Source organism: Delphinus delphis, chromosome 15 (assembly GCF_949987515.2).
Source record: "Delphinus delphis chromosome 15, mDelDel1.2, whole genome shotgun sequence".
NCBI lineage: Eukaryota > Metazoa > Chordata > Mammalia > Artiodactyla > Delphinidae > Delphinus > Delphinus delphis.
In genome coordinates, this window is record NC_082697.1 from 23202039 (window position 1) to 23225804 (window position 23766).

General features: G+C 47.1%; 3 protein-coding genes across 14 annotated transcripts in view; 2 read left to right on the top strand and 1 right to left on the bottom strand.

The window, feature by feature from the left end:
• Positions 1-713: 713 nt before the first annotated feature.
• On the bottom strand, positions 714-2358 carry ROMO1 (reactive oxygen species modulator 1). 2 transcript variants are annotated; one of them, XM_060030894.1, is made up of 3 exons: positions 2219-2358; positions 1901-2031; positions 714-907 (listed from the first exon to the last, which is right to left on the bottom strand). In XM_060030894.1, exons 2-3 carry the CDS (start codon positions 2029-2031, stop codon positions 799-801), a joined length of 240 nt encoding a protein of 79 aa, XP_059886877.1. In that variant the 5' UTR covers positions 2219-2358; the 3' UTR covers positions 714-798. The 2 variants fall into 2 exon arrangements, with proteins under 2 accessions (XP_059886877.1, XP_059886878.1); XM_060030895.1 differs by having other exon boundaries at positions 1901-2047; positions 2219-2313.
• On the top strand, positions 2233-18162 carry NFS1 (NFS1 cysteine desulfurase). The gene is made up of 13 exons (XM_060030893.1): positions 2233-2476; positions 3093-3202; positions 3918-4034; positions 5022-5105; positions 8171-8323; positions 10511-10604; positions 11292-11426; positions 13957-14114; positions 14522-14627; positions 14707-14788; positions 15425-15508; positions 15923-16012; positions 17418-18162. The coding sequence occupies exons 1-13, from the start codon at positions 2377-2379 to the stop codon at positions 17479-17481; spliced, it is 1377 nt and encodes a 458-aa protein (XP_059886876.1). The 5' UTR covers positions 2233-2376; the 3' UTR covers positions 17482-18162.
• A 4719-nt stretch (positions 18163-22881) lies between these two features.
• The window catches only part of LOC132437594 (RNA-binding protein 12), a 38487-nt gene continuing 37602 nt past the window's right edge, over positions 22882-23766 (top strand). For 6 of the 11 annotated variants that reach the window (XM_060030900.1, XM_060030906.1, XM_060030905.1 and 3 more), the window contains exon 1: positions 22889-23060. The gene's annotated coding sequence lies outside the window, so the exon portion shown is untranslated. Of the gene's footprint in view, positions 23734-23766 lie in introns of all 11 variants that reach the window. The other 5 variants (XM_060030897.1, XM_060030896.1, XM_060030904.1 and 2 more) reach the window with 5 other exon arrangements.

Sequence of the window (23766 nt, forward strand, 5' to 3'; positions counted from 1 at the left end):
GTGTCTTTATGCCCCCCAAATATTCCAGTGTAGTTTATTATAACATTTATTACCATCTTCTTAATGATTGAGAAATATTTGAGGGGAACTCGGCAATATCAAGGAATATGTTGCTTGTACAGGTGAGGGAAACGAAACTACCTTAAGCCAATTAATAGAATGGGGGGGGTCAGTTGGTAAAGTTTACATCTTCACTGGTGGCTGGTTAGAAAATTATCTGGGATTCATGAAGCTGAGAGGTTAGTTGGTTTGAATTTGTTCTTTTTTCTGATCAAGTCATATCTGAAGGACAATTTTTAGGTGAACAATGTAATAGCTAACCTTGTGACCTTAAGGAAAATCTAGACTTAACATTTTAAAGGTGAAAAACTAATAGCATCAACCTTAAAGGGTTGAATAATAAGGATTTATTAGAATCTATGAAAAGTCCCAGGTATGCAGAATCATTCTAAACTTTTTTTAAAAAGTACTTATGGCTGCGCTGGGTCTTCGTTGTGGCATATGGGATCTAGTTCCCTGAGCAGGGATCAAACCCGGGTCCCCTGCATTGGGAGCACCTAGTCTTAGCCACTGGACCACCAGGGAAGTCCCCCCAACTTTGGATTAACAGAAAGGTCTTGTGAAACAAGACACCAAACCTCACTAGCTCACCTGCAAAGATCTCTAACCGAGCTGGGTAACAGGCTGAGAGAAAAAATGCTTCTAACAGAAACTCAGAATACTCAGACTTGTTTTATTATAGTACATGGGCTGGGAATGATGGGAGGGGGTGGATGTTGTGGGCAACCACTGCCCTGATTAGCACCGGATGCCCATCCCAATGGCCATGAATGTGCCAAAGGTGCCGCCACTCTGCATCATGGTTTTCCCGATGCCGCCCATCAGCTCCCGACCCCGCATTCCGATCCTGAGAGGAGGAAACCAAGATGGGGCCAATTGGGAACAAAAATGCAGGGAACATTAACTGCCCTTTTACAATTTGTGTTTATAATGGGCACTGCTGAAGTCTGGCAGGATATTTTCTCTTCCCATATGGGTTGTGTAATGCCAAGGAAAAGGGTCTGTTAGGGTCTCTAGGTGGATTCTGATGAATGTATCAACTGACTTCTGTTTGTGGGAGGCAACAGAAGCAGTATAAAGTACATGGACAGGGAAACCATTTTTTTGTGCTGGTTTATGATCCAATAAGACATCTGTCTTTTAGACGGTTTCCTAGTGTTAAAACAATGATAGGGATGTCAGACGTGGGTTCAAGAACTAAGAATGCAATTTACAGGCTGTGTCAAGTGTAAAATGAGGAGCACAGCATTCACAGCCCTGTCGTGATAACAGGGCATTTAGCACCGTGACTGACAGTAAGTGCTCAGTAAATGATAATTTACAATCTGGAAAAATGGGAATAGTCTCTTTTATGTGTGGAAATGACAGGGTGTAGAGTTTATCTGCTTAATTTCTACATCCTGTTCCCAGTAAATTTAATCGTTTGTTTCGCTATGCGCAATTGGAAATAAATATAACAGCAGGAAGACGGTAAGAACAGCCTTTTATTGAGCACTTAACACGTGCCAGATTGTGTGCTAAGTGTGCTCTGATTTGAGCCTTATAACTCTATATGATGTAGAGGTTACTGACCTCATTTTACACTTGAAACCCAGGCTCCAACTTGCCCAAGGTTACAAAATGAGTAAGGGGCCATTGAGTGGTTTGAGTCAGAGCTCATATTCTCAACCATTTAGGCTTCCAACCTGTCCTCCCAGACTGAAGGTGGTTAGGAAATCAGTCTCGCTCGTTACAGGGCAGCGAGGGAATTGGAAAGAAGTAGGCTCTATTCCAGCGGCAGGCCGAGTGGGGCGGGAAAGTCCGGTAGTCCCGCCCAGAGATCACGGCCCAGGCCCCTCACCTGAGACAGGAAAAGGTGCCGAAGAGCGCCCCGGCTGCCATGCCCACGGCGCAACCCATCACAAAGCCCATCTTCACGCGGTCGAAGCAGCTTGGCTGTGACTGTCCATAGGGGCCCACGGCCACCGGCATCTGCGGAGTTCGAAGGCTTGGGGAGAGTGGGCCTAGCCGCCAGCCCGAGTCGGGCAGGGGGCGTAGGAGGTGGGGCAGGGAGCAGGCCGGAGGGTTCGGGGAAATCCGGGAAGGAAAAGAAGGGTGTAGCCCGGCTCCATCACCCGCTGAGCGTTCGAGTCCCCGCGCCACGGTGCCCCCACCTTACCTTGCTCGCGGCCTTGGTCGCTCAGCTCCACGTCTCACACGGAACGCGAGGAGGAGCGCACTCGCGGCCAGAGGAACCGCTTCCGGGGCGCGGAGTAGTACTTCCGGGGGCCTGTAGCTGGGGACGGCAGCCGCTTCGGGCGCAGGGCTGCCACCGAGATGATGCTACTGAGAACCTCTTGGAGGCTGGTGGCCGCGGCCGCCCCCGCCGCTCTGTGGCCGAGGGCGAAGGCACCAACTCGGGGGCTGCGCCTGCGCGGTACGCTCCGGGGCTCGCTCGCTGCCACTTCCCCGGAGGCGAGGATCTCTCCCCTGGGCGTGGGGACGCACCTGCATATTCAGGAGCCTCCCTCTTCCGCCCGCTACCCAGACCCTCTGACCCTTCCTCTTGGCTGCACCCCTCAAACTTTCTCATGCCGGCCCTGCGAACGGTTGACTTCGCCGCGCGCCCCCCTCCCGCACTTCAGATCCTTCCCTGCAGGCCCTCAGAGCCCTTGATGCTCGGCCTTCGGACCTTTCCTGGCCAAATTTTAGAGATGCCAGTCGTCCAGCCAGTAACCTTTGAAGGAGATCTTACATACCGTCTCCACATTCCTTCTCAGTGGCTTTGCCCTTTCAGAGGTCTCCTCACTCCCAACTATGCAATTTGAATGTTGTCTCAGCACCCCCCTCCAAGAACCCTGTCTCTCTCCCTTACCTCTTTTTACAGTTGGCTCAAGTTTTCTGATGTTTTGTTTCCTTTTCCACTGAGATTCGACCTCAGCACCCCTTAAATTTATCTCACCTCCATCCAGCTTTTACCTTCTGCTGTCTTGGATGCCCTGTGTGCAGAGTTGCATCCTCTCACGTGGCCACTCCGTTCTATTTTTTGTCAGTTGTAGACCATGCTCCCCAGTCTGCTGTTCCCTCAGATGCAGCCACTGCTCCGGAGGCGGAATCAGTGCTGCGACCTCTGTATATGGATGTGCAAGCTACAACTCCTCTGGTAAGGATCGAGGGGCAGCTTTCCCCAAGCTGTTTTTAGGAATTATATTGTAGAAGTGGCAATGCACAGAAATGGCTGAATCCCTGTAGAAGTAAGAGCCATTGAGAACTGTGTGTTGGGAAAAGCAATGAGCCAGGAGTCAGGAGGCTTAAGCTGTAATCCTCTAGAAATGGCTTTACTACTTACTAGCTATTGATCTTGGACACATCACTCAGTGCAGGCACTCTGGTAGTAGTTAAAAGCATAGACTCTGGAATTAGCCGGATTGCTACTTACTACGTGAATTTGGGCAAGAATTAAATAGGTTAAAAGACATAAAGTAGCCCTTAGAACAGCGCCTGGCGCATGATAAACACTTGAATATTAATGCACGTTTTCATCAACATGTGGACTCTGTCATGTCCTGGGCTCTCGTAGATCACATTTCTTGGCAGGAGTGGAAACACCTGCAGACACGGCTATCAGAACAGGGCAATGTTTGTAGATTATCTGAGCAGATGGTAGAATAATCTGATTTAAGATGGGTTGGTAAGGGAGTATATTAGGCTAACATTTGGTTAGTACCTGAGGGGATGGAAGAATGTTTGAGGCCTAATCTAGGCAGGGTCTGAAGGGTTGGGAGTGTGCTGAGGCAGGTTGGGCGGGTCTCAGGGGATGGAGTGGGGCCCGAGTAAACTGTGGGCTCAAGGAGACTGATCTATTCTGTTATGCTCAGGACCCTCGGGTGCTTGATGCCATGCTCCCTTACCTAGTCAACTACTATGGGAACCCACATTCCCGGACACATGCTTATGGCTGGGAGAGTGAGGCAGCCATGGAACGTGCTCGCCAGGTTAGTACAGAGGACTCCAGGAGGTTCTGATGTCAGAGGGTCAGTGGCCTGTGGGAGGCATTTCTTTTTTTGTAGCTGTGGGTGGAGGTGGAAATGGCTTGGGGCTCTCTCAGGAAGAGATTCAAAGAACAGGCCTTTGGAGTCCCTCTGAAGGCATTTGATTAGTTCCCACATTTCCTAGCTAAGTGACCTTTGGCAAGTTATCTGATTTCTCGAAGCCTCAGTTTCCTCACACTGAAAATGGAGATTGGGAAGGGCCTGGGTTCGATCCCTGGTTGGGGAACTAAGATCCTGCAATCCGCCCAACATGGCCAAAAAAAGAAAGAAAGAAAAAGAAAATAGAAATTGTAGTAGTTCCTACTTCTTGGGGTTATTGGGTGGATTAAATCAGACAATTCTGGTGACGTGTTTATATATTTATTTATTTATTTATTTTTGGCTGTGTTGGGTTGTCGTTTCTGTGCGCGGGCTTTCTCTGGTTGTAGCGAGCGGGGTCCACTCTTCATCACGGTGTGCGGGCCTCTCACTGTCGCGGCCTCTCTTGTTGCAGAGCACAGGCTCCAGACGCGCAGGCTCAGTAGTTGTGGCTCACGGGCCTAGTTGCTCCGCGGCATGTGGGATCTTCCCAGACCAGGGCTTGAACCCATGTCCCCTGCATTGGCAGGCAGATTCTCAACCACTGCGCCACCAGGGAAGCCCTGGTGATGTGTTTATTAACATGATGCGTATACATGCTAAGAGCTCAATAAGTGCTTTTTCAAAAACACCAAAGTTATTATTTTGTATTGGGCTGGAAAAGAGCCTGGGATCTGGGATGTAGCTGAGTATATCCCCTTGTCTGATTCTAATGGGTACAGAGCTGCTTCTTGAGCAGTTGATAGAATACAGTGGAGCTCTTCTTGCTCCAGACCTTTGTCTTAGTTGTCTCTGCAGCTGCATTCCTGCCTAGGGAACTGATGCTACTTATTTTTGTTTCTTGGCTTGCAGCAAGTAGCATCTCTGATTGGGGCTGATCCTCGTGAGATTATCTTCACTAGTGGCGCTACTGAATCCAACAACATAGCAATTAAGGTAAGAGAAGGGAACCAAAGGGCATATCTGGGCTTTCCTGACCTGGGAGGTGGTGTCCTGCCATCATTTAGGCTCATATATATTTCCCAGCTACCCACTTTCACCCTATTGTGAAGAAAATACAGACACATACTCTTTCTGATTTGTTGCTTCCTTCAGCCCTTTGCAGTCTACTCTATCTTAAGTCTTTGCTCCTGTTGAACTGAGTTCAGTGAGGTAGTTGCATAGGAAAGGAGGTGGCTCTTGGACCATCAACCATGTGGTGTTTTGGACGGCAGCTACTTCAAAGAGTAAATAATGGTGACTCAACCCTTTTCCCCATCCTTTTGATCTAGTCACAGTGAAGTCCAGAATACACTTGTAATTGGATATATTTCTCTGCTTCTTGTTACCAGCTTCACACATATCTGTGATTTCAGGGCTGCCTTCCTCTCAGCCTTCCCTTTCTTTCTGATGAGATCTGTCTGCAGCAAGTTCCTCCTGTTTTCTTTAGATGTCCCCGTTTTGTACTGGTTGCTGTGGTGCCTTCTGCAGACATTCACTTGATCACCCATTCTGAGATTAGTCACTCTATCCTTAGGACCTACCGATCTTCGGTGCTAACAAAAGTAAAATTCCAGTCTCAGTAGTCATGTCGGTGTTTCACAGAACATAAACACGTCTGACTGGGTCTGGTTGCCAGGGTCACTTGTGTAAATACCAAGGCTCTGATGGGCTGCTGTAGGTTCAACTCTGGCTCTACCCTCTCTCACCACTGTCTCTCACCTGTGTTGCCAGTATGGCTTTTTCTGACCTTGGACTGAGTAAAGGAGGCCTAGACATGGGCCAGGTTCCAGAGTCATCAGTACTCTGCCTGATCCCTTTAGAAGGAAGGTATCCTTCCTTGGGACTGCAGAGGCCACAGAGCCAGGGGTGTGGTCTCTCCAAAGATGAGAATGGTTTCTGGAATGGGGAGCATTTTCAGAACTTAGAAAATGTTTGCTTTGAAGGTTTCCGCAGATTCCCAAACCTAGAGGCCAAGGATTGCTAGAGTAGTTGCGACAGCTTTCCTCTGGTCTCCTGGACGGGTAGAGTAAATATCTGTCTGCTATTAGAGGATTCAACACTTTGGGTAAGTGAGATAGGAGGTGGGGAGGGAACTTCTAATGTTTTCATTTTTATGTTCCTTGTCCTCAAGAACATACAGTTTTTATGTAGTTATAATTTTGGCCTAATTAGTTTCATATTCTGCTTTTAAAGTAGTATTCTTATAAGCTCTGGGAGGGACTGGGTTGCACATTTTATTTATTTTAATTTTTTTAAAGGAATTCATGCATATGTGGTGAGTTTTTTTTTTTTTAACCCTATGGAAAGGTTTAAAATAAAGTGTAGGTCTTCCACTTCTTCCTCCCCTATTCTGACCTCAAGTCTGTTTAGTATTGTTCTAGAAAACAAATTATACATACATATGAATTTGCTTTTAATATTTTCACATATTGTAGCATGCTACATTTATTCTTCTGTAACCATTAATAACATATCCTATGTTTTTCCATTTCAAACTCGATAGTTTTTAATATAACTAACTATATTCTTTTTCATGGAGTTGTGTTATTGCAGTTTACTGTTCATTTCTCTGTTGTTGGTGTTTAATCTTTCTATTTTTTTAAGGATTGTAAATATAACTAAAGCATATTTTGTCTCTAAAGCTTCATCTATCCTTTGAAATATTTCCCTAAGGCAGGGGTCCCCAACCCCCGGGCCATGGACCGCTACCGGTCTATGAACCAGGCTGCACAGCAGGAGGTGAGTGGCAGCCAGGCGAGCGAGTGAAGCTTCATCTGCCGCTCGCCATCGCTCTCATTACTGCCTGAACCCTGCCCCCACCCCCCACATCCATGGAAGAACTGTCTTCCATGAAACCGGTCCCTGGGCCAAAAAGGTTGGGGACCGCTGCCCTAAGGTAAATTCCCAAAAGAGGAATCACAGTAAAGAGTGTGAATTCAGCTTTTAAGACATTTTTGTAAATGATTTCTGAAGAGATTATAGTGTAAATAATGCTATCAGCAAGGAATGCGTCTATGAGTTTCACTTCTGCACTGCCAGCTTTGGGTATCACCATATTTGCATGTTTTGTATTTAAATAGAAATAAAAGAGACAGACTTTTCCTGGGATGCAAGGATAGCAATGTTCCCCATTTTCCACCTATGGTACAATAAAAAATATATTTGGTCTTTGTCCTGTGTTCCTGGCACAGGGCTTCTAAAACCTTGCAGTTTCCTGAATGCTAGGAATGTGTTTTGTTATTCATAACAAGCCCCTTTGCCATACCTGAGTTTCTGGTGATGAAGTGATTCATGGTGGGCCCTTAGATAGTTTCAAGGGGCATGCTGGCCACTCCAGAAGGACCAAGAATGTGATTAGAGAGTTGTAACTTTCATCTGGGGAAGAGAGGGGGGCTGGAGATTGAGTCCAGTCATATGGCCAATGATTTAAGCAGTTGTGCCTGTGTTATGAAACCCCCATAAAAACTCTGGAAAACAAAACTCAGAGGAGCTTCCAGGTTGGCAAACTCATGGTTGTACTGGAAGGTGGCATTCTTAGATTTACGGGGAGAGGGCATGGAAACTCTGTGCCCCTCCCTGCCCCAGAACTCACCTGTGCATCTCTTCCATTTGGCTGTTCCTGGGTTGTATCCTTTGTGATAAAGCTATGATAGTAATATAGTGTTTTCATTGAGTTCTGTGAATCACAGAGAATTATTGAACCTTAGGGGACTGTGGGAAGCCCTGTATTTGCAGCCAGCTGGGGAAGTATGGGTGGGTGACTTGTGACACCTAGGCCTTACGGCTGGCATCTGAAGTGGAGGCAGTCTTGGGGGACTGAGGCCCTTAATCTGTGGGATTTGCGCTAATTTGGGATAGTTAGTGTCAGAATTAAATTGAATTATAGGACATGCAATTGGTGTCAGATGATTGATGTTGGAGCATACTGCCTTTGTCCACTTACTCCCTACAACTAGGATGGAAGTCACTGCTGTCTCTCTGAGTATATTCTTCTTCCTTTCACCACTGCCAATTTCTAGGGGGTGGCCAGGTTCTACAGATCACGGAAAAAGCACTTGATCACCACGCAGACAGAACACAAATGTGTCTTGGACTCCTGCCGTTCACTGGAAGCTGAGGGCTTTCAGGTCACCTACCTCCCAGTGACGAAGAGTGGTATCATCGACCTGAAGGTAAGAGGGACAAAATAGGAGGAGCCTGGCTTCAGCCTATAAATCTATCTCTTCAGCCTCAGCTGGAGCTTGAAGGACTAGATCTAATGGTGACGGAGGGGTTTAGAGAAATATGCCTTGCAGTGTGACTCAGAGTATGTTCCCCTTGAGTGTGTACCATCCTCCTTTTTTGCTGAAGATTTGTTTCTCAGCTTTTTTGGTGCTTCCTGGTCTGTGTGACAGCCATCGCGGGAAAGCTCTGGCCTCCTTCTCCCTGCACTGATGTTTCTCATCCTTCAAAAGAGTAGGTGTAGTTTTTGTGAATAATATTTCCCTTTTTGGCCCATATCTTTATATGTCAATTTTGGGTCCGAGTATCTTCTCCACCAAATTTTGGATGTCAGCATCCCTAGACATCCCTAGACAAATCCATCCCTGGACAGATCCCTGTGATGTGCAAATAGAGATAATTTTACTATTTTCTTTGCAACCTGGAGGGCTTTTATTTCTTTTTTTTTGCCCAGTTGAATAAAAGTGGTGAGAGCAGATACCCTTGTTTTCTTCCTGATCTTAGATGAAAGCTTTCACCATTAAGTAGGATGTTAGTCCCTGCCTTCAAGGAGCTTATATTTTAGTGAAGGGGACAGTTAACATGTAAACAAACACATAAATGAAATAATTATGAATTGAGATATATGCAATAAAGGAAGTAAACAAGAAACTGAGAGAAACATAACATTGAGAACCTACATTAGACCAGTGTCAGGGAAAGTATAATAGATGTTGGGAGGTTGATTACTAGTTTCTTTAAGACAAATATTTTAGTCAAATGTGGTCCCTACCTCAGTGTTGAAAATAGTAGCCTTGTTTTTTACTACTTACTTTGTTCTTTGCTGCTTTTTACTCTGACAACCTTATGTAGGAAAGGCTCCCCCTCTTTTTTTTTATTAAACTTTTAATTTTTAAATAATTATAGATTCTCATGCAGTTGTCAGAAGTAATACAGAGAGATCTCATGTACCCTCTATCAGTTTCCCTTAATGATAACATCTTACAGAAGTATAGTATAATATTACAACCAGGATATTGATGTTGATCCATCTTGCTCTGATTTCCCCAGTTTTACTTGTACACACTTGTGTGTGTGTTTAGCTCTATGCAGTTTCATCACATGTGTAGTTTCATTGTAACTATCACTACAATGACGCTTCATGGTCTTTTTTTTTTTTAAGATTGATTATTTAATTAATTATTTTAATTTTGGCTGCGTCAGGCCTTAGTTGTGGCACGCAGGATCTTTGTTGAGGCATGCAGGATCTTTCGTTGCGGCGCGCAGGCTGTTCATTGTGGTGTGCGGGCTTCTCTCTAGTTGCGGCCTGCGGGTTTTCTCTTCTCTAGTTGTGGCACGCAGGCTCCAGGGTGCGCGAGCTCGGTAGTTGTGGTGCATGGGCTTAGTTGCCCCATGGCATGTGGGATCTTAGTTCCCTGACCACGGATCAAACCCAGATCAGATCCGCCTGCATTGTAAGGCGGATTCTTTACCACTGGACCACCAGGGAAGTCCCATGGTCTTCTTTTAAAACCACTAATTTGATCTCCATTTCTTTAATTTTGTCTTTTCAATAATGTTACGTAAATGGAATAATATAGTACGTAACCTTTTGGGATTGACTCTTTTAATTTAGCATAAGTCTTTGGCGAGTCATTTAAGTTGTTGCATGTCTCAGTAGTCTGTACCTTTTTATTGCTGAATAGTATTCCATGTAATGGAAGTACACAGTTTCTTTAACCATTTACCTGTTGAAGGACATCTGGGTTGTTTTTAGGTTTTGGCTATTATGAATAAAGCTACCATGAACATTTATGTGTCGGTTTTTTGGTGTGAATTTAAGTTTACATTTCCCTGAGGTAATGCCCAAGAGTGCAACTACTGGGTCATATGGTAATTTCATGTTTAGTTTTATAAGAAACAAAAACTACCAAACTGTTTTTCAGGTGGTTGTACCATTTTAGGTTCCCACCAGTAGTATATGAGTGATCCAGTTTCGTTGCCTCCTCGCCAGCATTTTGTGTTGTCACTATTTTAATTTTACCCACTCCGGTAGGTGTGTAGTGAAAGGCCCCTTTTCAAGACTAAGCTTGCATACATTCTGAGTTAGGGAGGACTCTGTTGGTACTATATAGTTTCCTTACTCCTGATGTTCTTAGGAACTAGAGGCTGCCATCCAGCCGGATACCAGTCTGGTCTCAGTCATGACTGTGAACAATGAGATTGGAGTGAAGCAACCCATTGCAGAAATAGGTGAGTATCATGGGTGGACCCTGACGCTTGCCCACCACTGAGATCCATCTGAGGAGCAGGACTGGACTAGGATCTGTAACACTTTATAGAATGAGGTAAGGAAACCAAGAGAGAGAGAGCTTCAGTTCCTTGATCAAGGACATATTGTAAATAGCACAGCTAGTATTTGAATCCAGGTGTAGTACCCTTTATGTTGTTTTCATTTTATTGCACTTGGTGCAGAAAACAAAACAAAAAACCTCCACCTTTTTTCTCTTCCTCTTTTACCTTTTTTGTTTTAGAACATCTCTTTACTATGCTCATAGAGCCAGAGGCACTCGCCCTGTAACCTCTTAGGTACATTAGCAAATAGATCTGTTAATCTTTGCTTCTTTTAAATCAAAAGGATCTAAAAGTTAATCTGATATATTGGAAGGCCAGTGTTAATGAGGTAGGAAGAGTCTTATGAATCAGAATATCGGGGGTGTTTTGATTGGGTGTTTTGCACTTGCTCTTGTTTATTCTAGTCAAGGACACTAGAGCTGAGAATGAGAGACAGAGACAGAAAGAGAGAGAAGTGATTTACTATGTGGCTAGTGGCCAATGCCATGTATAATTTTGCCTTAGATCTCATGGTACATTGTGGGACCACTGCCAGGTTACTTCCTAACATTGTGCTCTGGTTCTTCCCCTTTGTTGTTTTCTCAGGGCACATTTGCAGTTCCAGAAAGGTGTATTTCCATACTGATGCAGCCCAGGCTGTTGGAAAAATCCCACTTGACGTCAACGACATGAAAATTGATCTCATGAGCATCAGTGGTCACAAAATCTATGGTCCGAAAGGTACTAGCCCCTCCTAGAGTTCCTCCTCTCTGGACCTCCCGGCAAACTTTTTGACAGGTGTTCCTGGGACTCATTGGGCACTCCCACTGCTCTCAGAGGAAATTGTATATTCAGAGTGCCCTGCAGAATGCAAGTGTCATTTAGCAATAGCTAGATGTGCTAACATGTGCTTATTGGTAGCTTCTAGCAGTTACTATATAGCAGGCCATTCTTCACTGGTCTCTTTAGAAAATACTTTCATGTAGATGTTAATTTGGTTGAGGAACAAAGGTTTTGTCATATCAAATGAGCTGGATAAGTCCAGTTATCTTGTCTACCCCACTGTGATTTGCAGATCAATATTCTTTGAGTTCTTCATTCCCTCGTGTCTTGCTTTAGCCTTAGGGGAAGATTGTATGGGCTTTTATGTTTCTTGGTGTTTGTTCCTAGTTTTAGTAGTCTTTGCTCCTATTAATCTCTCAAGGATACTTGTCTGTTTCCTATGGTCCTATTGGCCTAGGAATGTTTTCTAGCTGGAATTCTGCCTCTGCACCCCAATCTTTGGGAAGAGACTATTGTCCTCTATTTTATGGAGGTAGCCATCCAAAATGAACAACTCCTTCTCTGTCTCTTGGGTGAGGGCCTGTGGTGGTTGGTTATGCCAGTACGCTTGCTGTGTCTGCGGGGTGTGTCATCTGGATGTACACCTTGTGGAAAAAGGTGTGATAACTCCTGGAAGTATATAAGAGGGGCTTCTTCTAAAGGCTCCCAGAGGTTGTAAAGAGTGTTTTTGTAAGCCCAACAGGTGTTCTGTCTTTAACTAAAATTGGCTTATTGGCTTTTTTTGTACCTAAATCTGTTTTGATAAAATTAACTCATATTGAGCAGGAGCTCTGATCAGCACGTAAATGTGTACAGGTATCCCTCACTATCCAAACTCTTGCTTGTTGAACTCAGGACCTAAATAGATTTAGATAACATTGTATCCTTCACTATCCAGATGTAGTATCTGAGCACTGACTCTCTGAACCTGGGAACTGCAGAGATTCAGACAGTGTAGGATACTTGAATTTGATTTTATTTTAATGGGGAAATGAAATATTTCTTAATAAATGCAGCTTGGCACATAAATTATTTTAAAACTAGGGTCCTTCATAATAAATTTGGGAACCATTGCCTTACTTGCTATGGTACCTGTAGTCTCTGCCTCAGTAAGTCAGTAGTTGTTCTGTGAGGGAGAAGGTGACCTTCAGCAAGTGCTCACTCTATTCAAAACCCTTGGCTACTTAGTGAATATCTTTGTACATTCATGCTCATATTTTGGTATGAAATTCCTATAAACAGATTTGCTGAGTCACAAGTTGTATACATTTTTAAGTTTTGATAGACCCTAGGAGATTATGCTAATTTTTACTTCCATTCTGACTTCTCCCCTTTTTTTCCCCTCAAGGTTTTAATTTTTTTTTAAATTAAAAATTTTTATTCTATTTAGACAAGGTAATATGGTTCAAAATTCAAAAGCTGCAAAAAAGTACACTGTGGAAAGTCTCTCACCTCTGTCTCTAAGCCATGCAGTTCCCCCTAGGGAGACAGTTTCTTGAGTATTTTTCTAGAACTATTTTATGCATTTATAATCACATATATGGGACTTCCCTGGTGGCACAGTGTTTAGGAATCTGCCTGCCAGTGTAGGGGACACGGGTTTGAGCCCTGGTCTGGGAAGATCCCACATGCCGTGGAGCAGCTAAGTCCATGCACTGAAACTACTGCGCCTGCGCTCTAGAGCCCACGAGCCGCAGCTGCTGAGCCCGCGTGCCACAACTATTGAAGCCCGCGCCACCTAGAGCCCGTGCTCCACAACAACAGTAGCCACCGCAATGAGAAGCCCGCACACCACAACAAAGAGTAGGCCCCGCCCACCGCAACTAGAGAAAGCCCATGCACGGCAACCAAGACCCAACGTGGCCAAAAATAAATAAATAAATACATTCATAATCACATATATACTTCCCCTCTTCCCCTTTTTACTCAAACAGTAGCATACTACACTCATTGCATCTTCACCTAACAATGCATCTTTAATTTTTTTAAACTGAAGTACAGACATTATCACATTTCACCAGTGTTCTAACAATGTATCTTGGAGATTTTATAGTGGTAGTACAGGAGCTTCCTCATTCTTTTATACACCTCCTTTGAATTTCAGGCATGGATATACCATAATTTATTTGCCCATTTTCCTGATTATGGACATCTAAGTTGTTTCCAATTTTTTGCTATTATGAATAATGCTGCATTGCATGATGTCATTTTATACATGCATAGGGAGCTACTTTAAACCATTTTGGCTGTCACTCCTTCTGGTACAAAATAATTTTGATAAATATTATGCTTTTGCTGCTGTTTCTTCTTTTCCCCCAATCTTTTTTTTTTGAAAAATGTCAAGCTTACAGAAAAGTTGAAAGAATATTTTGACCCCTTTGAAAAGTGATATATTGTTTCATCTGCATTTTCCTTTTTCTCTTTTTTTATAATAAACTTTGTTTCCCAGGGGTTGGTGCCATCTACATTCGCCGCCGGCCCCGTGTGCGTGTGGAGGCCCTGCAGAGTGGAGGGGGGCAGGAGCGGGGCATGCGGTCTGGGACAGTCCCAACACCCTTGGTGGTGGGGCTGGGGGCTGCGTGTGAGGTGGCACAGCAAGAGATGGAGGTATGCGGAGAGCAGTTCCCTCCCACAGATTCTTCCCCTGTGCTGGGTCTCCTGTGTTGAGGCTTCTGGGCATGACTGGGTCAGATCTTTGCCAGAAGAGGAGGTTTAAGAAAACCATCTTTGTCCCAGTGCTTCTGGCATCTTATTGAGGGAGGTGTTATGGGCTCCAAAATCCAGGCCCTTCAGTAGTTATCAGCTCATTTATTCTGGGTTATTGAAACCATCTGTCCAGTTATTGAGCATCTCTGTGCTCAGTGCTGGGGATACAGTGGTCTCCATGAGCAACACAGGGCGATAGGTGGGTCAGATGCCCAGTCACTTCTGGGCAGCGGGCAGGGCTCCTCGTCCTGTGTGTTTCTGAGCTGTTAATGGTCACTATGCTTAGTCCTCCCTTGCCTGCTCCTCAGTATGACCACAAGCGGATCTCCAAGTTAGCAGAACGACTGACACGGAAGATAATGAAGAGCCTTCCAGACGTGGTGATGAATGGGGACCCTGAGCACCATTACCCAGGTACAGACGTGCCCATTCTGTCCCCATCTGGAAGAGCTGGAGACTCTGAGCCTTCTCTCATAGTAATTCACTCTTCCAGGCTGTATCAACCTCTCCTTTGCATATGTGGAAGGGGAGAGTCTGCTGATGGCACTCAAGGATGTTGCCTTATCCTCGGGAAGGTGAGTTGGATTGGATAGACAGGGACTGTGGCAGGACCAGTTAGTCTGGCTTTAAGTGTTAGGTTAATAAGCTTCCCATTGTGGAGATGACAGGCACAAGAGCTCTTAGTTGAGAGTAAAAGTCATTTTGTAAGCACCTATTTTTAGCTAGCTGGGCACAGGCTAAAGTTTGCCACCCTAGGAGGGCCTCCTGTGGTAGAGTTTTGTGCCTTTTGTGGTCCCAGGAGATGCATGTATCTGTTCTAGTGTTATTCTGGTAGTTCTGTTACAGGCCTCCAGAGTTCAAGGATGCTTCAGAGGCCACCAAGGGTTTAGCTGCTGTCCAGGCCTGTACAGATAATGCATTTGGTTGTAGGGGAGTGAGCACCTGGTGCTCTGCTGCCTCTTGGTGTCACACCTAGCTCACGTGGTATCATGCTCTGTCATGCTTTGGCAGTGTCCTTCTCAAGGAGGTTATCCTTCACAGGGGCCAGAGCAGCTAGCAGCGTCTGGCCCTTTCGCTGTGTCGGATTAGAATGTCTCTTTTGTCTCCATGGTATGACTCCAGGGGTCTGGGGGTGGGAGCAAGACTGGAGGTTTGTGGCCAAAAGCAGATTTATTGCTGAACTGAGCAAGGCTCTGTGTCTTTCTCCTCAGCGCCTGCACCTCTGCATCCCTGGAGCCCTCTTACGTCCTTCGAGCAATTGGCACTGATGAGGATTTAGCTCACTCTTCTATCAGGTCAGTCATTTGAGCTGCAGCATTTATGGAAGGCATCCTCTTTTGTATTATTCTTCTCCTGTTAGAGTCTTCCTCAATTTAGTTAAACTTATCCCTTCTTCATTCTTCATGAAAGTTTCTCGAGCAGTGTTTTGCAGACCTTATTGACTGTCACCTGGGAAGTCTGTGAAAGATGAAGAGGTCTGAGTGCCACACTAGAGATTCTGATTCATTAGGTTTGGAGGAGGAGTAGGAAACTTCTAGAGTGATTCTCAGGTGGCACACAGACCATGTTCGCAGAAACTCTGCCCTCTAGGGGAAGGACCATGTTCTCTCCATGTCTTTTGTGGAGTAGATCCTCATTGAGTATTTGCTGAATGAATTTACCCTGGTGCCACAGGTCTGATGCAGAGCTCCTCTCTGTGTCTTTTTCAGGTTTGGAATCGGCCGTTTCACTACAGAGGAGGAAGTAGACTACACAGTGGAGAAGTGCATTTACCATGTGAAGCGTCTTCGAGAAATGAGGTATGCACTATTGTACCAGAGACCCTTTGGAAGAAATTGCTGTGCTGGCTCCTCTCTTATCCTTAGGCTGTGTATTCACACTGCCAGAAATTAAAGTTTGAGAATCCTTGAATTTTAGGATTTAGAGATACCACAAAGCAGGAAAGTGGATCCTCTTGGCTACTTGTTTTCAGAGTATGAAAAGGTGTCTTTAAAAACTAAAGAACTGGACTTCCCTGGTGGCGCAGTGGTTAAGAATCCGCCTGCCAATGCAGGGGACACGGGTTTGGGCCCTGGTCCGGGAATATCCCACATGCCGCGGAGCAACTAAGCCCGTGCGCCACAACTACTGAGCCTGCGTTCTAGAGCCTGCGAGCCACAACTACTGAAGCCTGAGCGCCTAGAGCCTGTACTCTGCAACAAAAGAAGCCACCGCAGTGAGAAGCCCGCGCACCACAACAGAGCCCCACTCGCCACAACTAGAGAAAGCCCACACACAGCAACGAAGACCCAACACAGCCAAAAATAAAAATAAATTAAAAAAATTTTAAATAAATAAATAAATAAAATAAAATAACGGGGAATTCCCTGGCGGTCCAGTGGTTAAGACTCTGCACTTCAGGGCTTCCCTGGTGGTGCAGTGGTTGAGAATCTGCCTGCTAATGCAGGGGGCACGGGTTCGAGCCCTGGTCTGGGAAGATCCCACGTGCCGCGGAGCAACTAGGCCCGTGAGCCACAACTACTGAGCCTGCGCGTCTGGAGCCTGTGCTCCGCAACAAGAGAGGCCGCGATAGTGAGAGGTCCGCGCACTGTGATGAAGAGTGGCCCCCACTTGCCACAACTAGAGAAAGCCCTCGCACAGAAACGAAGACCCAACACAGCCAAAAATAAATAAATAAATAAATAAATTTTAAAATAAATAAATAAATACTCCTGTTCTCTGTTCAAAAAAAAAAAGAAAAAAAGACTCTGCACTTCCACTGCAGGGGGCACGGGTTCAATCCCTGGTCAGGGAACTAAGATCCTACAAGCCATGCAGCCAAATAAATAAAATTTAATTAAATAATGAAAAACATCTGAATTTATTCAGTTCTTTAGGGTTTTTTTTGTTGTTTTTTTTTGGCCGCGTGGGGTCTTCTTTGCTGCGTGTTGGCTTTCTATAGCAGGGGCGAGCAGGGGCTTCTCTTGTTGCGGAGCACAGGCTCTAGGTGCACGGGCTTCAGTAGTTGTGGCACGTGGGCTTCAGTAGTTGTTGCTTACATATAGCTGAGAAAGACTTGATAACCTCTTGTGTTGGGGTCTATCAGGGCAAGGAGGTAGAGGAGAGACAAGAGCAGATGGAGGCAAGTCAAGGCTTACAGCCTAGTAGCCAGTGCTGGCTGCTTCCTAAGCCTTCACTCATCCAAATACCTCTTCTCTTTGGCAGCCCTCTCTGGGAGATGGTGCAGGATGGCATTGACCTCAAGAGCATCAAGTGGACCCAACACTAGAAGAGTGGGCCTCTGACTTTGTGCTGGCCTGGCGTCTCCTGCCTCATCAACCCATGCACAGCCAGGTACCTTGTTACCCCCAGTGGCTGCTCCATGTTCACACCAGAATTGGTATAGCCCGGTTGACTTCAGCATTGGCCTGCTTCCAAGACAGAAACATGAGAAAACTATCTTTCTCCAGCCTCAGCTCCTTTGGTGGGGAACACTACCCATTTCACTCCAGGAGTCCTTCTGTAGTCTTGTAGTGAGTGGATGTTCTCATCCTGAAACAGGAGGGACATTTGCTATGAATGATATTGCTACTGCTTGGGGAGCCCATACCCTTGGTGGGGGGAGCCCGAGGAACCAGAAGAAGGCTCTTTGTTCAGGGACCCTGATGCTCTACTTGGACATTTGAGTTGTTGCTTACTGCTGCTCAGAGAGATTGACTCCTTCAGAATCAAGCATAATCATCTACGATTTCATCTTTTTCGTGGCTCCAAAGGCTACCTTTTCATATTGACTATAGACTGAACAGCAAGTTTCTTAGAAGGCTTGTCTCCTTTGTGTTCTTGTCCTTCTTTTCTTTTGACCTAATGGAGCCAGAAATACGTGTATGACTCTACCTATTATTGTACTAATTTGTTTCTTTTAAAAAAATTGCTAATTTGCAAATTAGAGAAATAAAATCACCTTCCTCTATTTATTCTGTGACTTTATGAGAGGCTCAGGGAGAATTCCAATCTGTACTTGGGAATTGTGGAGTAAGACTACCACTCCACTTGATTTCCATAGCTGAGTCTGCTTGCCTATCTCTTCCGTCAACAATGTGCATGCCCCTCAGGTGCCTGACATTATTCTGGATATTGGGGATAAACTGGTTAACAGGATCAAAAAGGACCCTCATTGAGCTTTCATTCTAGTAGACAGAAAGTAAGAATTAAACAAAAAGGCTATTATAGATTGTGATGAGTGCTGTGGCAGAAATAGAGTGGTAAGGGGAAGTAATGGAGAAAACCTACCATGCTGGGTGTACCAGGAAAGATTTTTTTGAGCAGGTGTTAAGCAAAAAACATGATTTCTAGCCATCAAAAGAGCTAGGGATGAGTGAGGAATAAGAAGGAACAGCAAGAGCAAAGGGCCTGAGGCATAAAGAAACACGGTGTGTTTGAGAAACTGAGAGAAGGCCAAAATAGCCAGAGTAGAATTTTTCCATTTGTGGGTCTGAAACCACAGGTGGGATGTTACCAGCACTAGAAAGGGCGAGAGAAAAAATTTTAGAGTACATCACACAGATATTTTTAAAAATTTTATTGAAGTATAGTTGATTTACAATGTTGTGTTAATTTCTGCTGTACAGCAAAGTTACTCAGTTAAACATATATATACTCTTTCTCATATTCTTTTCCATTATGGTTTATCACAGGATATTGAATATAGTTCCCTGTGCTATAAAGTAGGACCTTGTTGTTTATCCATCCTATACATACTAGTTTGCATCTGCTAATCCCGAGCTCCCAATCCTCGCCCCCCCACCCTTGGCAACCACAAGTCTGTTCTCTATGTCTGTAAGTCTGTTTCTGTTTCGTAGATACGTTCATTCGTGTCATATTTTAGATTCCACATATAAGTAATATATGGTATTTGTCTTTCTCTTTCTGACTTACTTTGCTTAGTATGATAATCTCTAGGTCCATCCATGTTGCTGCTGATGGCATTATTGCCGTGGAGTGCGGCGATGGGGCTGGCAACGCAGGTGATAAAAGAATTTACTGGGTCAGAAGTGAGGGTAGAAAGCGAGATTTATTGAATACACTGCAAGGGAGCAGCAGGCGAGACCAAGAGGGGGTCTGCTGGGGGAGAGAAACTGGGCTTCTTTTATGGTCTCTTCTGGTCACCCTTGGGCGTCAAGGGCATTTGTCCCTGGGAAGGGGCCCTTGGGGCTTGGGGACCTCCCTGTGGCGCATGGGGCCTTTGAGTGGGGGATGGCCCTCCCCCTTGAGGGAGAGAGGGACAGTCGCGTTTCCAGTGGCCACGTTGCTTGCGGTTGAGACAAGGCCCTAGAGGCTTGGAACATTCCCAACTGAAGAGCCCTGGTTGGCTGCAGTGGAAGCAGGAATGGGCCAGGGCGGCTGTCCCCTTTGGTTGGCTGGGACAAGCCATGGGGGTGCCCGAAATGGACAGCAAGCTAACAATTGCGGTTGCCATGTATTGGGCCTGCCGTTTGTTTACCTCTTTCATCTTCCCATTTAGCCCTTTGGACTCTCGAGGCCTCCTCCCGGTTATTAAAGACCTTGAAGGCCGTATCTAATAGGACGGCAAAGGGAATTTGGGGTCCCTGTTCAAGTTTTTGGAGTTTTTTATTTATTTATTATTTTTTTTGTGGTACGCGGGCCTCTCACTGCTGTGGCCTCTCCCGCCACGGAGCACAGGCTCCGGAAGCGCAGGCCCAGCGGCCATGGCTCACGGACCCAGCCGCTCCGCGGCACGTGGGATTCTCCCCGACTGGGGCACGAACCCGCGTCCCCTGCCTCGGCAGGCGGACTCCCAACCACTGCGCCACCAGGGAAGCCCAAGTTTTTGGAGTTTTGTCTGATATCAGGTGAAGCTTGGCTGGTAAAGTGAACGGCCAGAATAGCTAGTCCCTCTGGACTCTCAGGGTTTAGGTTTGTGTATTTATGCATAGTTTCAGCTAAGGGGGCTTGAAATAAGGTAGGGTTTTCAGAGAAGTCCTGAGTTATTTCATGAAGTTTGTTGTAAGTTACTGGCTTGATGACAGCCTTTTTCATCCCCTCAATTAGGCAGGTAATCATGTAATCTCAGCGGCCTTGTCCTTATGTAGGCCCTGTGTCGGTGGCCTGATATGTCCAATTTGGTTCTGTGTCAGGGACAGCCCCAGGTGGATGGGCATTGTCAGGGGTGCAGGCATGTGCTTCATCTGCCCAAGCCCACCCTAGGGACCAAATACAGGACTTTTCCTCTAGGGTACAACAGGTGGTCAAGACAACATAGATGTCCTGTCAGGTCAGATCGAAAGCCACCGAGAGTTCCTCTGAATTCCCGAATAAAATTGGTGGGGTCCCAACCAAAAGATCCCAATTTAGTTTTGATTTGTGACAAGTCAGACATAGGCAAGGGGATGTGAACTTGAATAGTGCCCTTTTCTCCATTGGCCACCTCATGGAGAGGCAAGAGATTTTCAGGGGGTTGAGGGTGTTCAGATATGAGGCACCTGAACGGGGATGGGAAGGTGAGAGGGTGTCGGGATAGGAATGGGGAGCGGTAGGAGGGGAGTGGGTTAAGAGGAGTGCGTGGGAGATTAAAGGAGGGATGTTGGAGAATATCTGTGTCAGGCTTCGAGGGCAGAATCTGGAGAGGCATATGCGACAGGTTTGTCATAATTTGGGGTTTTGTGACAGGGCCATGAAGGCCTGAATGTAGGGGACCTCAGAGTCCTTCCCGAGTTTTGACAAAAGAGATCAAGCTGCAGGATGGTGTTATAGTTTAGGGACCTGTTGAGAGGCCAGACCTCCTGATCCGGAACCAAATGTCGGAGAGAGTTTGGAAATCAAATTTAATCCAATCTTTTTTTTTTTTTGGCCACACTGTGCGGCTTGTGGGAGGCTTTGGGGATCTTTGTTCCCAGACCAGGGATTGAACCCGGGGCCACAGCAGTGAAAGTGCGAAGTCCTAACCACCGGACTGCCAGGGAACTTCCAAGTCCAATTTTTAAGAATACATCCCAAAGGTGAGTCAGCAAGAATAGAGGGTGTTAGACCCATATTGGACCTTAACCAGGCACAGCGTCTACCGAAAAGGCATCTCTAGAGACTTACTGGTAGCGCAGTGGATAAGACTCCACGCTCCCAGTGCCGGGGACCCAGGTTCCAGCGGCAACTAAGGAGCCCACGTGCTACAACTAAGGAGCCAGTGAGCCGCAACTAAGGAGCCTGCCTGCTGCAACTAAGACCAGGCACAACCAAATAAATAAACATTAACAAAACAAAACCAAACAACAAAAGGCATCCCTAGAGGGAAACAGGCCTCATGCCCTGTCCGCGAGGGACCTGAGGTTGCACTCTAGACTGGGGCTACCCCCGAACAGAGGACCTCTTGAGGCGCCTTCTGTCTGACAGAGGCTTCCTGAGGCCCGGCCGATCACCCCAAGACCAGGAAGGGAAGTGGGTCTCGGGCCAACGCAGAGGGGGAAACTCACTGGTTTTGTGGCGACTCGTTTGAAGTACCTGGAGATGTTGGCGGATCAGGATGGACGGTCGTCAAGGGAGGATGTAAAGAGAAAGGGGATCTCACAGTGTGCCTGGATTCGCCCCAACGAGCTGCTGCTGCCGACTGCGCCAGCCGTTGGAAGTGAGGAGTCCCAAGGCTAGGGCCAAAGGACACTGCCACCCTATCGGGCAGGAATGGTCGCTCAGTATGGGACCGGGTTTTAGGTCTTTGGAAGAGTCGCCTCGGCCAGGACGCTTTAATCCCCGGTCTCCAGGGACCTCAGACCATAGGCAGTGTTGAAGAGGCGAAAAGACCGTTTCCAGAACGTACCCCTTAGGTCGACAGCGAGTCGGAGTCCCGTCCCGCAGGCCTTTACCTCCCGCCGAGGAGTAGCCCAGGCTGGGGACCTTCAATTGCCTGGAGTCAGTAGGCTGATCGCTACGTGGTGGAAGACAGATCGGAAAGGGCAGAGAGAGCACCCTACCCGCCACCAAAATGCCGCGGAGTGTGGCGATGGGGATGGCAACGCGGGCGGTAAAAGAATTTACTGAGCCAGGGACTTCCCTGGCAGTCCAGTGGTTAGGACTCTGCGCTTCCACGGCAGGGGGCAGGGGTTCGATCCCTGGTGGGGGAACTAAGACCCTGCATGCCGTGGTGCGGCAAAAAAAAAAGAAAGAAAAAAAAAGGAATTTACTGAGCCAGAAGTGAGGGTACAAGTAGTTGTGGCACACAGGCTTAGCTGCTCCTCAGCATGTGGGATCTTCCCGGACCAGGGATCGAACCTGTGTCCCCTGCATTGGCGGGCGGATTCTTAACCAATGCCCCACCAGGGAAGTCCTGGATTGAAATTTTTAAATGGGAAAAAAAATCAGATTTTGGTTCTTCTGTCAGGGCATCATCAGTAGAACTAGGCACCATTTTGTGGTCCATTTAATCCTCAATACAATTCTGCGAGGTAGGCAGTATTTCCCTCCTTTCGCAGAGGCTCGAAGAAGTGAAGCAATTGCACGAAGCCCAACGCCAGATACTGTTCGGATTCCAACAAGCAGCTTCACTCCCTTAAGGCGGAGCTAGCAAGCAAAAGTTGCCGAGCTCCTCTGCCACAAACACAAGCAACTTCCGGGAGCTACCCGAGAACCTCCGCGCGCTTGCGCCGCCCCACCCCGCCCCGTGACGTCAACCATTCCATCCCGCCCTTTCTGGAACGCGGAGCTGCGGAGCGGGCCGGCGGCCATCTTGTGAAGCGGCGAAAGAGGTGGTGGCTGCTCTGGGCTCCGGGAAGCCGTTCGGGCTGGGGCTACCGACCGCGGGGCGGAGGCACTCGCGCGGGGGGTAACTCGGGTCTGGGTTCGGGTGCCGCGCAGCTCTCCCCGGTAAGACTCCCGCAGCCTCGGAACGGGCGGGGCTGTGCGGGGCTCGAGCCGCCCCTTGGTGGCCCGGGGCGGGGCCTTCGGAGGCCTCGGAGCCCGCCGCAGTGAGCGCCCTACGCTGAAGGGTCGGGGCATGGCTGCGAGGGGCCTGGGGCGCCGCTTGTGCCTCTCGGTCCTGAGAGGGTGCAAGTAGGACACAAGAGAGGAGGAGCCTGCCTACCGAAGAGGGGACGAGGCCGTAGCGAGGACGCCCCCGTGGTCTGAGAGGGAGAAGGCCAGAACTGGGTGGCCCAGCGGCCTGCGAACGAACGGGAACTGCAGTGAAAATACACTACATCCCGAATGAGCAAGATTCTTTATGCCCCCACGTGGGGCAGAGGTTAACTGTGCCCCGAAGTGAGCAGATAATCGTAGTGAGGACACTCCCTCCACCGGAAGTGGAATGGAGGCCCCGGTGGCCTACCAGAAAAAGGGGACTACAGTCTCTGGACACACGTGGGGGAAAGGAGCTGTAGTCGGTGCTCTCCCGTGAGTGTAGGAAGGAAGTCGGAATTGGCCGCCTTCTTGGCCTTAAGGTGGAGGCGGTTGCAGTGAAACGCTTCCAAAGCCCAGCGTTGGGGCGGGGCTTACCCTCCGGGGTGTCGTTAATTTGAGAAGCCGGCCCCGGTAGCGTGGGGTGAGTCCGCCTCCCGGGCCTCTTGGTCCCGGA

Coding starts and splice junctions, on each gene's coding strand:
- ROMO1 (XM_060030894.1), bottom strand. CDS start 2,031: ATGCCGGTGGCCGTGGGCCCCTATGGACAGTCACAGCCAAGCTGCTTC. Junction 908..1,900: donor GGCACCTTTTCCTGTCTCAG/GTGAGGGGCCTG, acceptor TCCTCCTCTCAG/GATCGGAATGCGGGGTCGGG.
- NFS1 (XM_060030893.1), top strand. CDS start 2,377: ATGATGCTACTGAGAACCTCTTGGAGGCTGGTGGCCGCGGCCGCCCCC. Junction 5,106..8,170: donor CCAACAACATAGCAATTAAG/GTAAGAGAAGGG, acceptor GCCAATTTCTAG/GGGGTGGCCAGGTTCTACAG. Junction 14,628..14,706: donor CCCTGAGCACCATTACCCAG/GTACAGACGTGC, acceptor TCACTCTTCCAG/GCTGTATCAACCTCTCCTTT.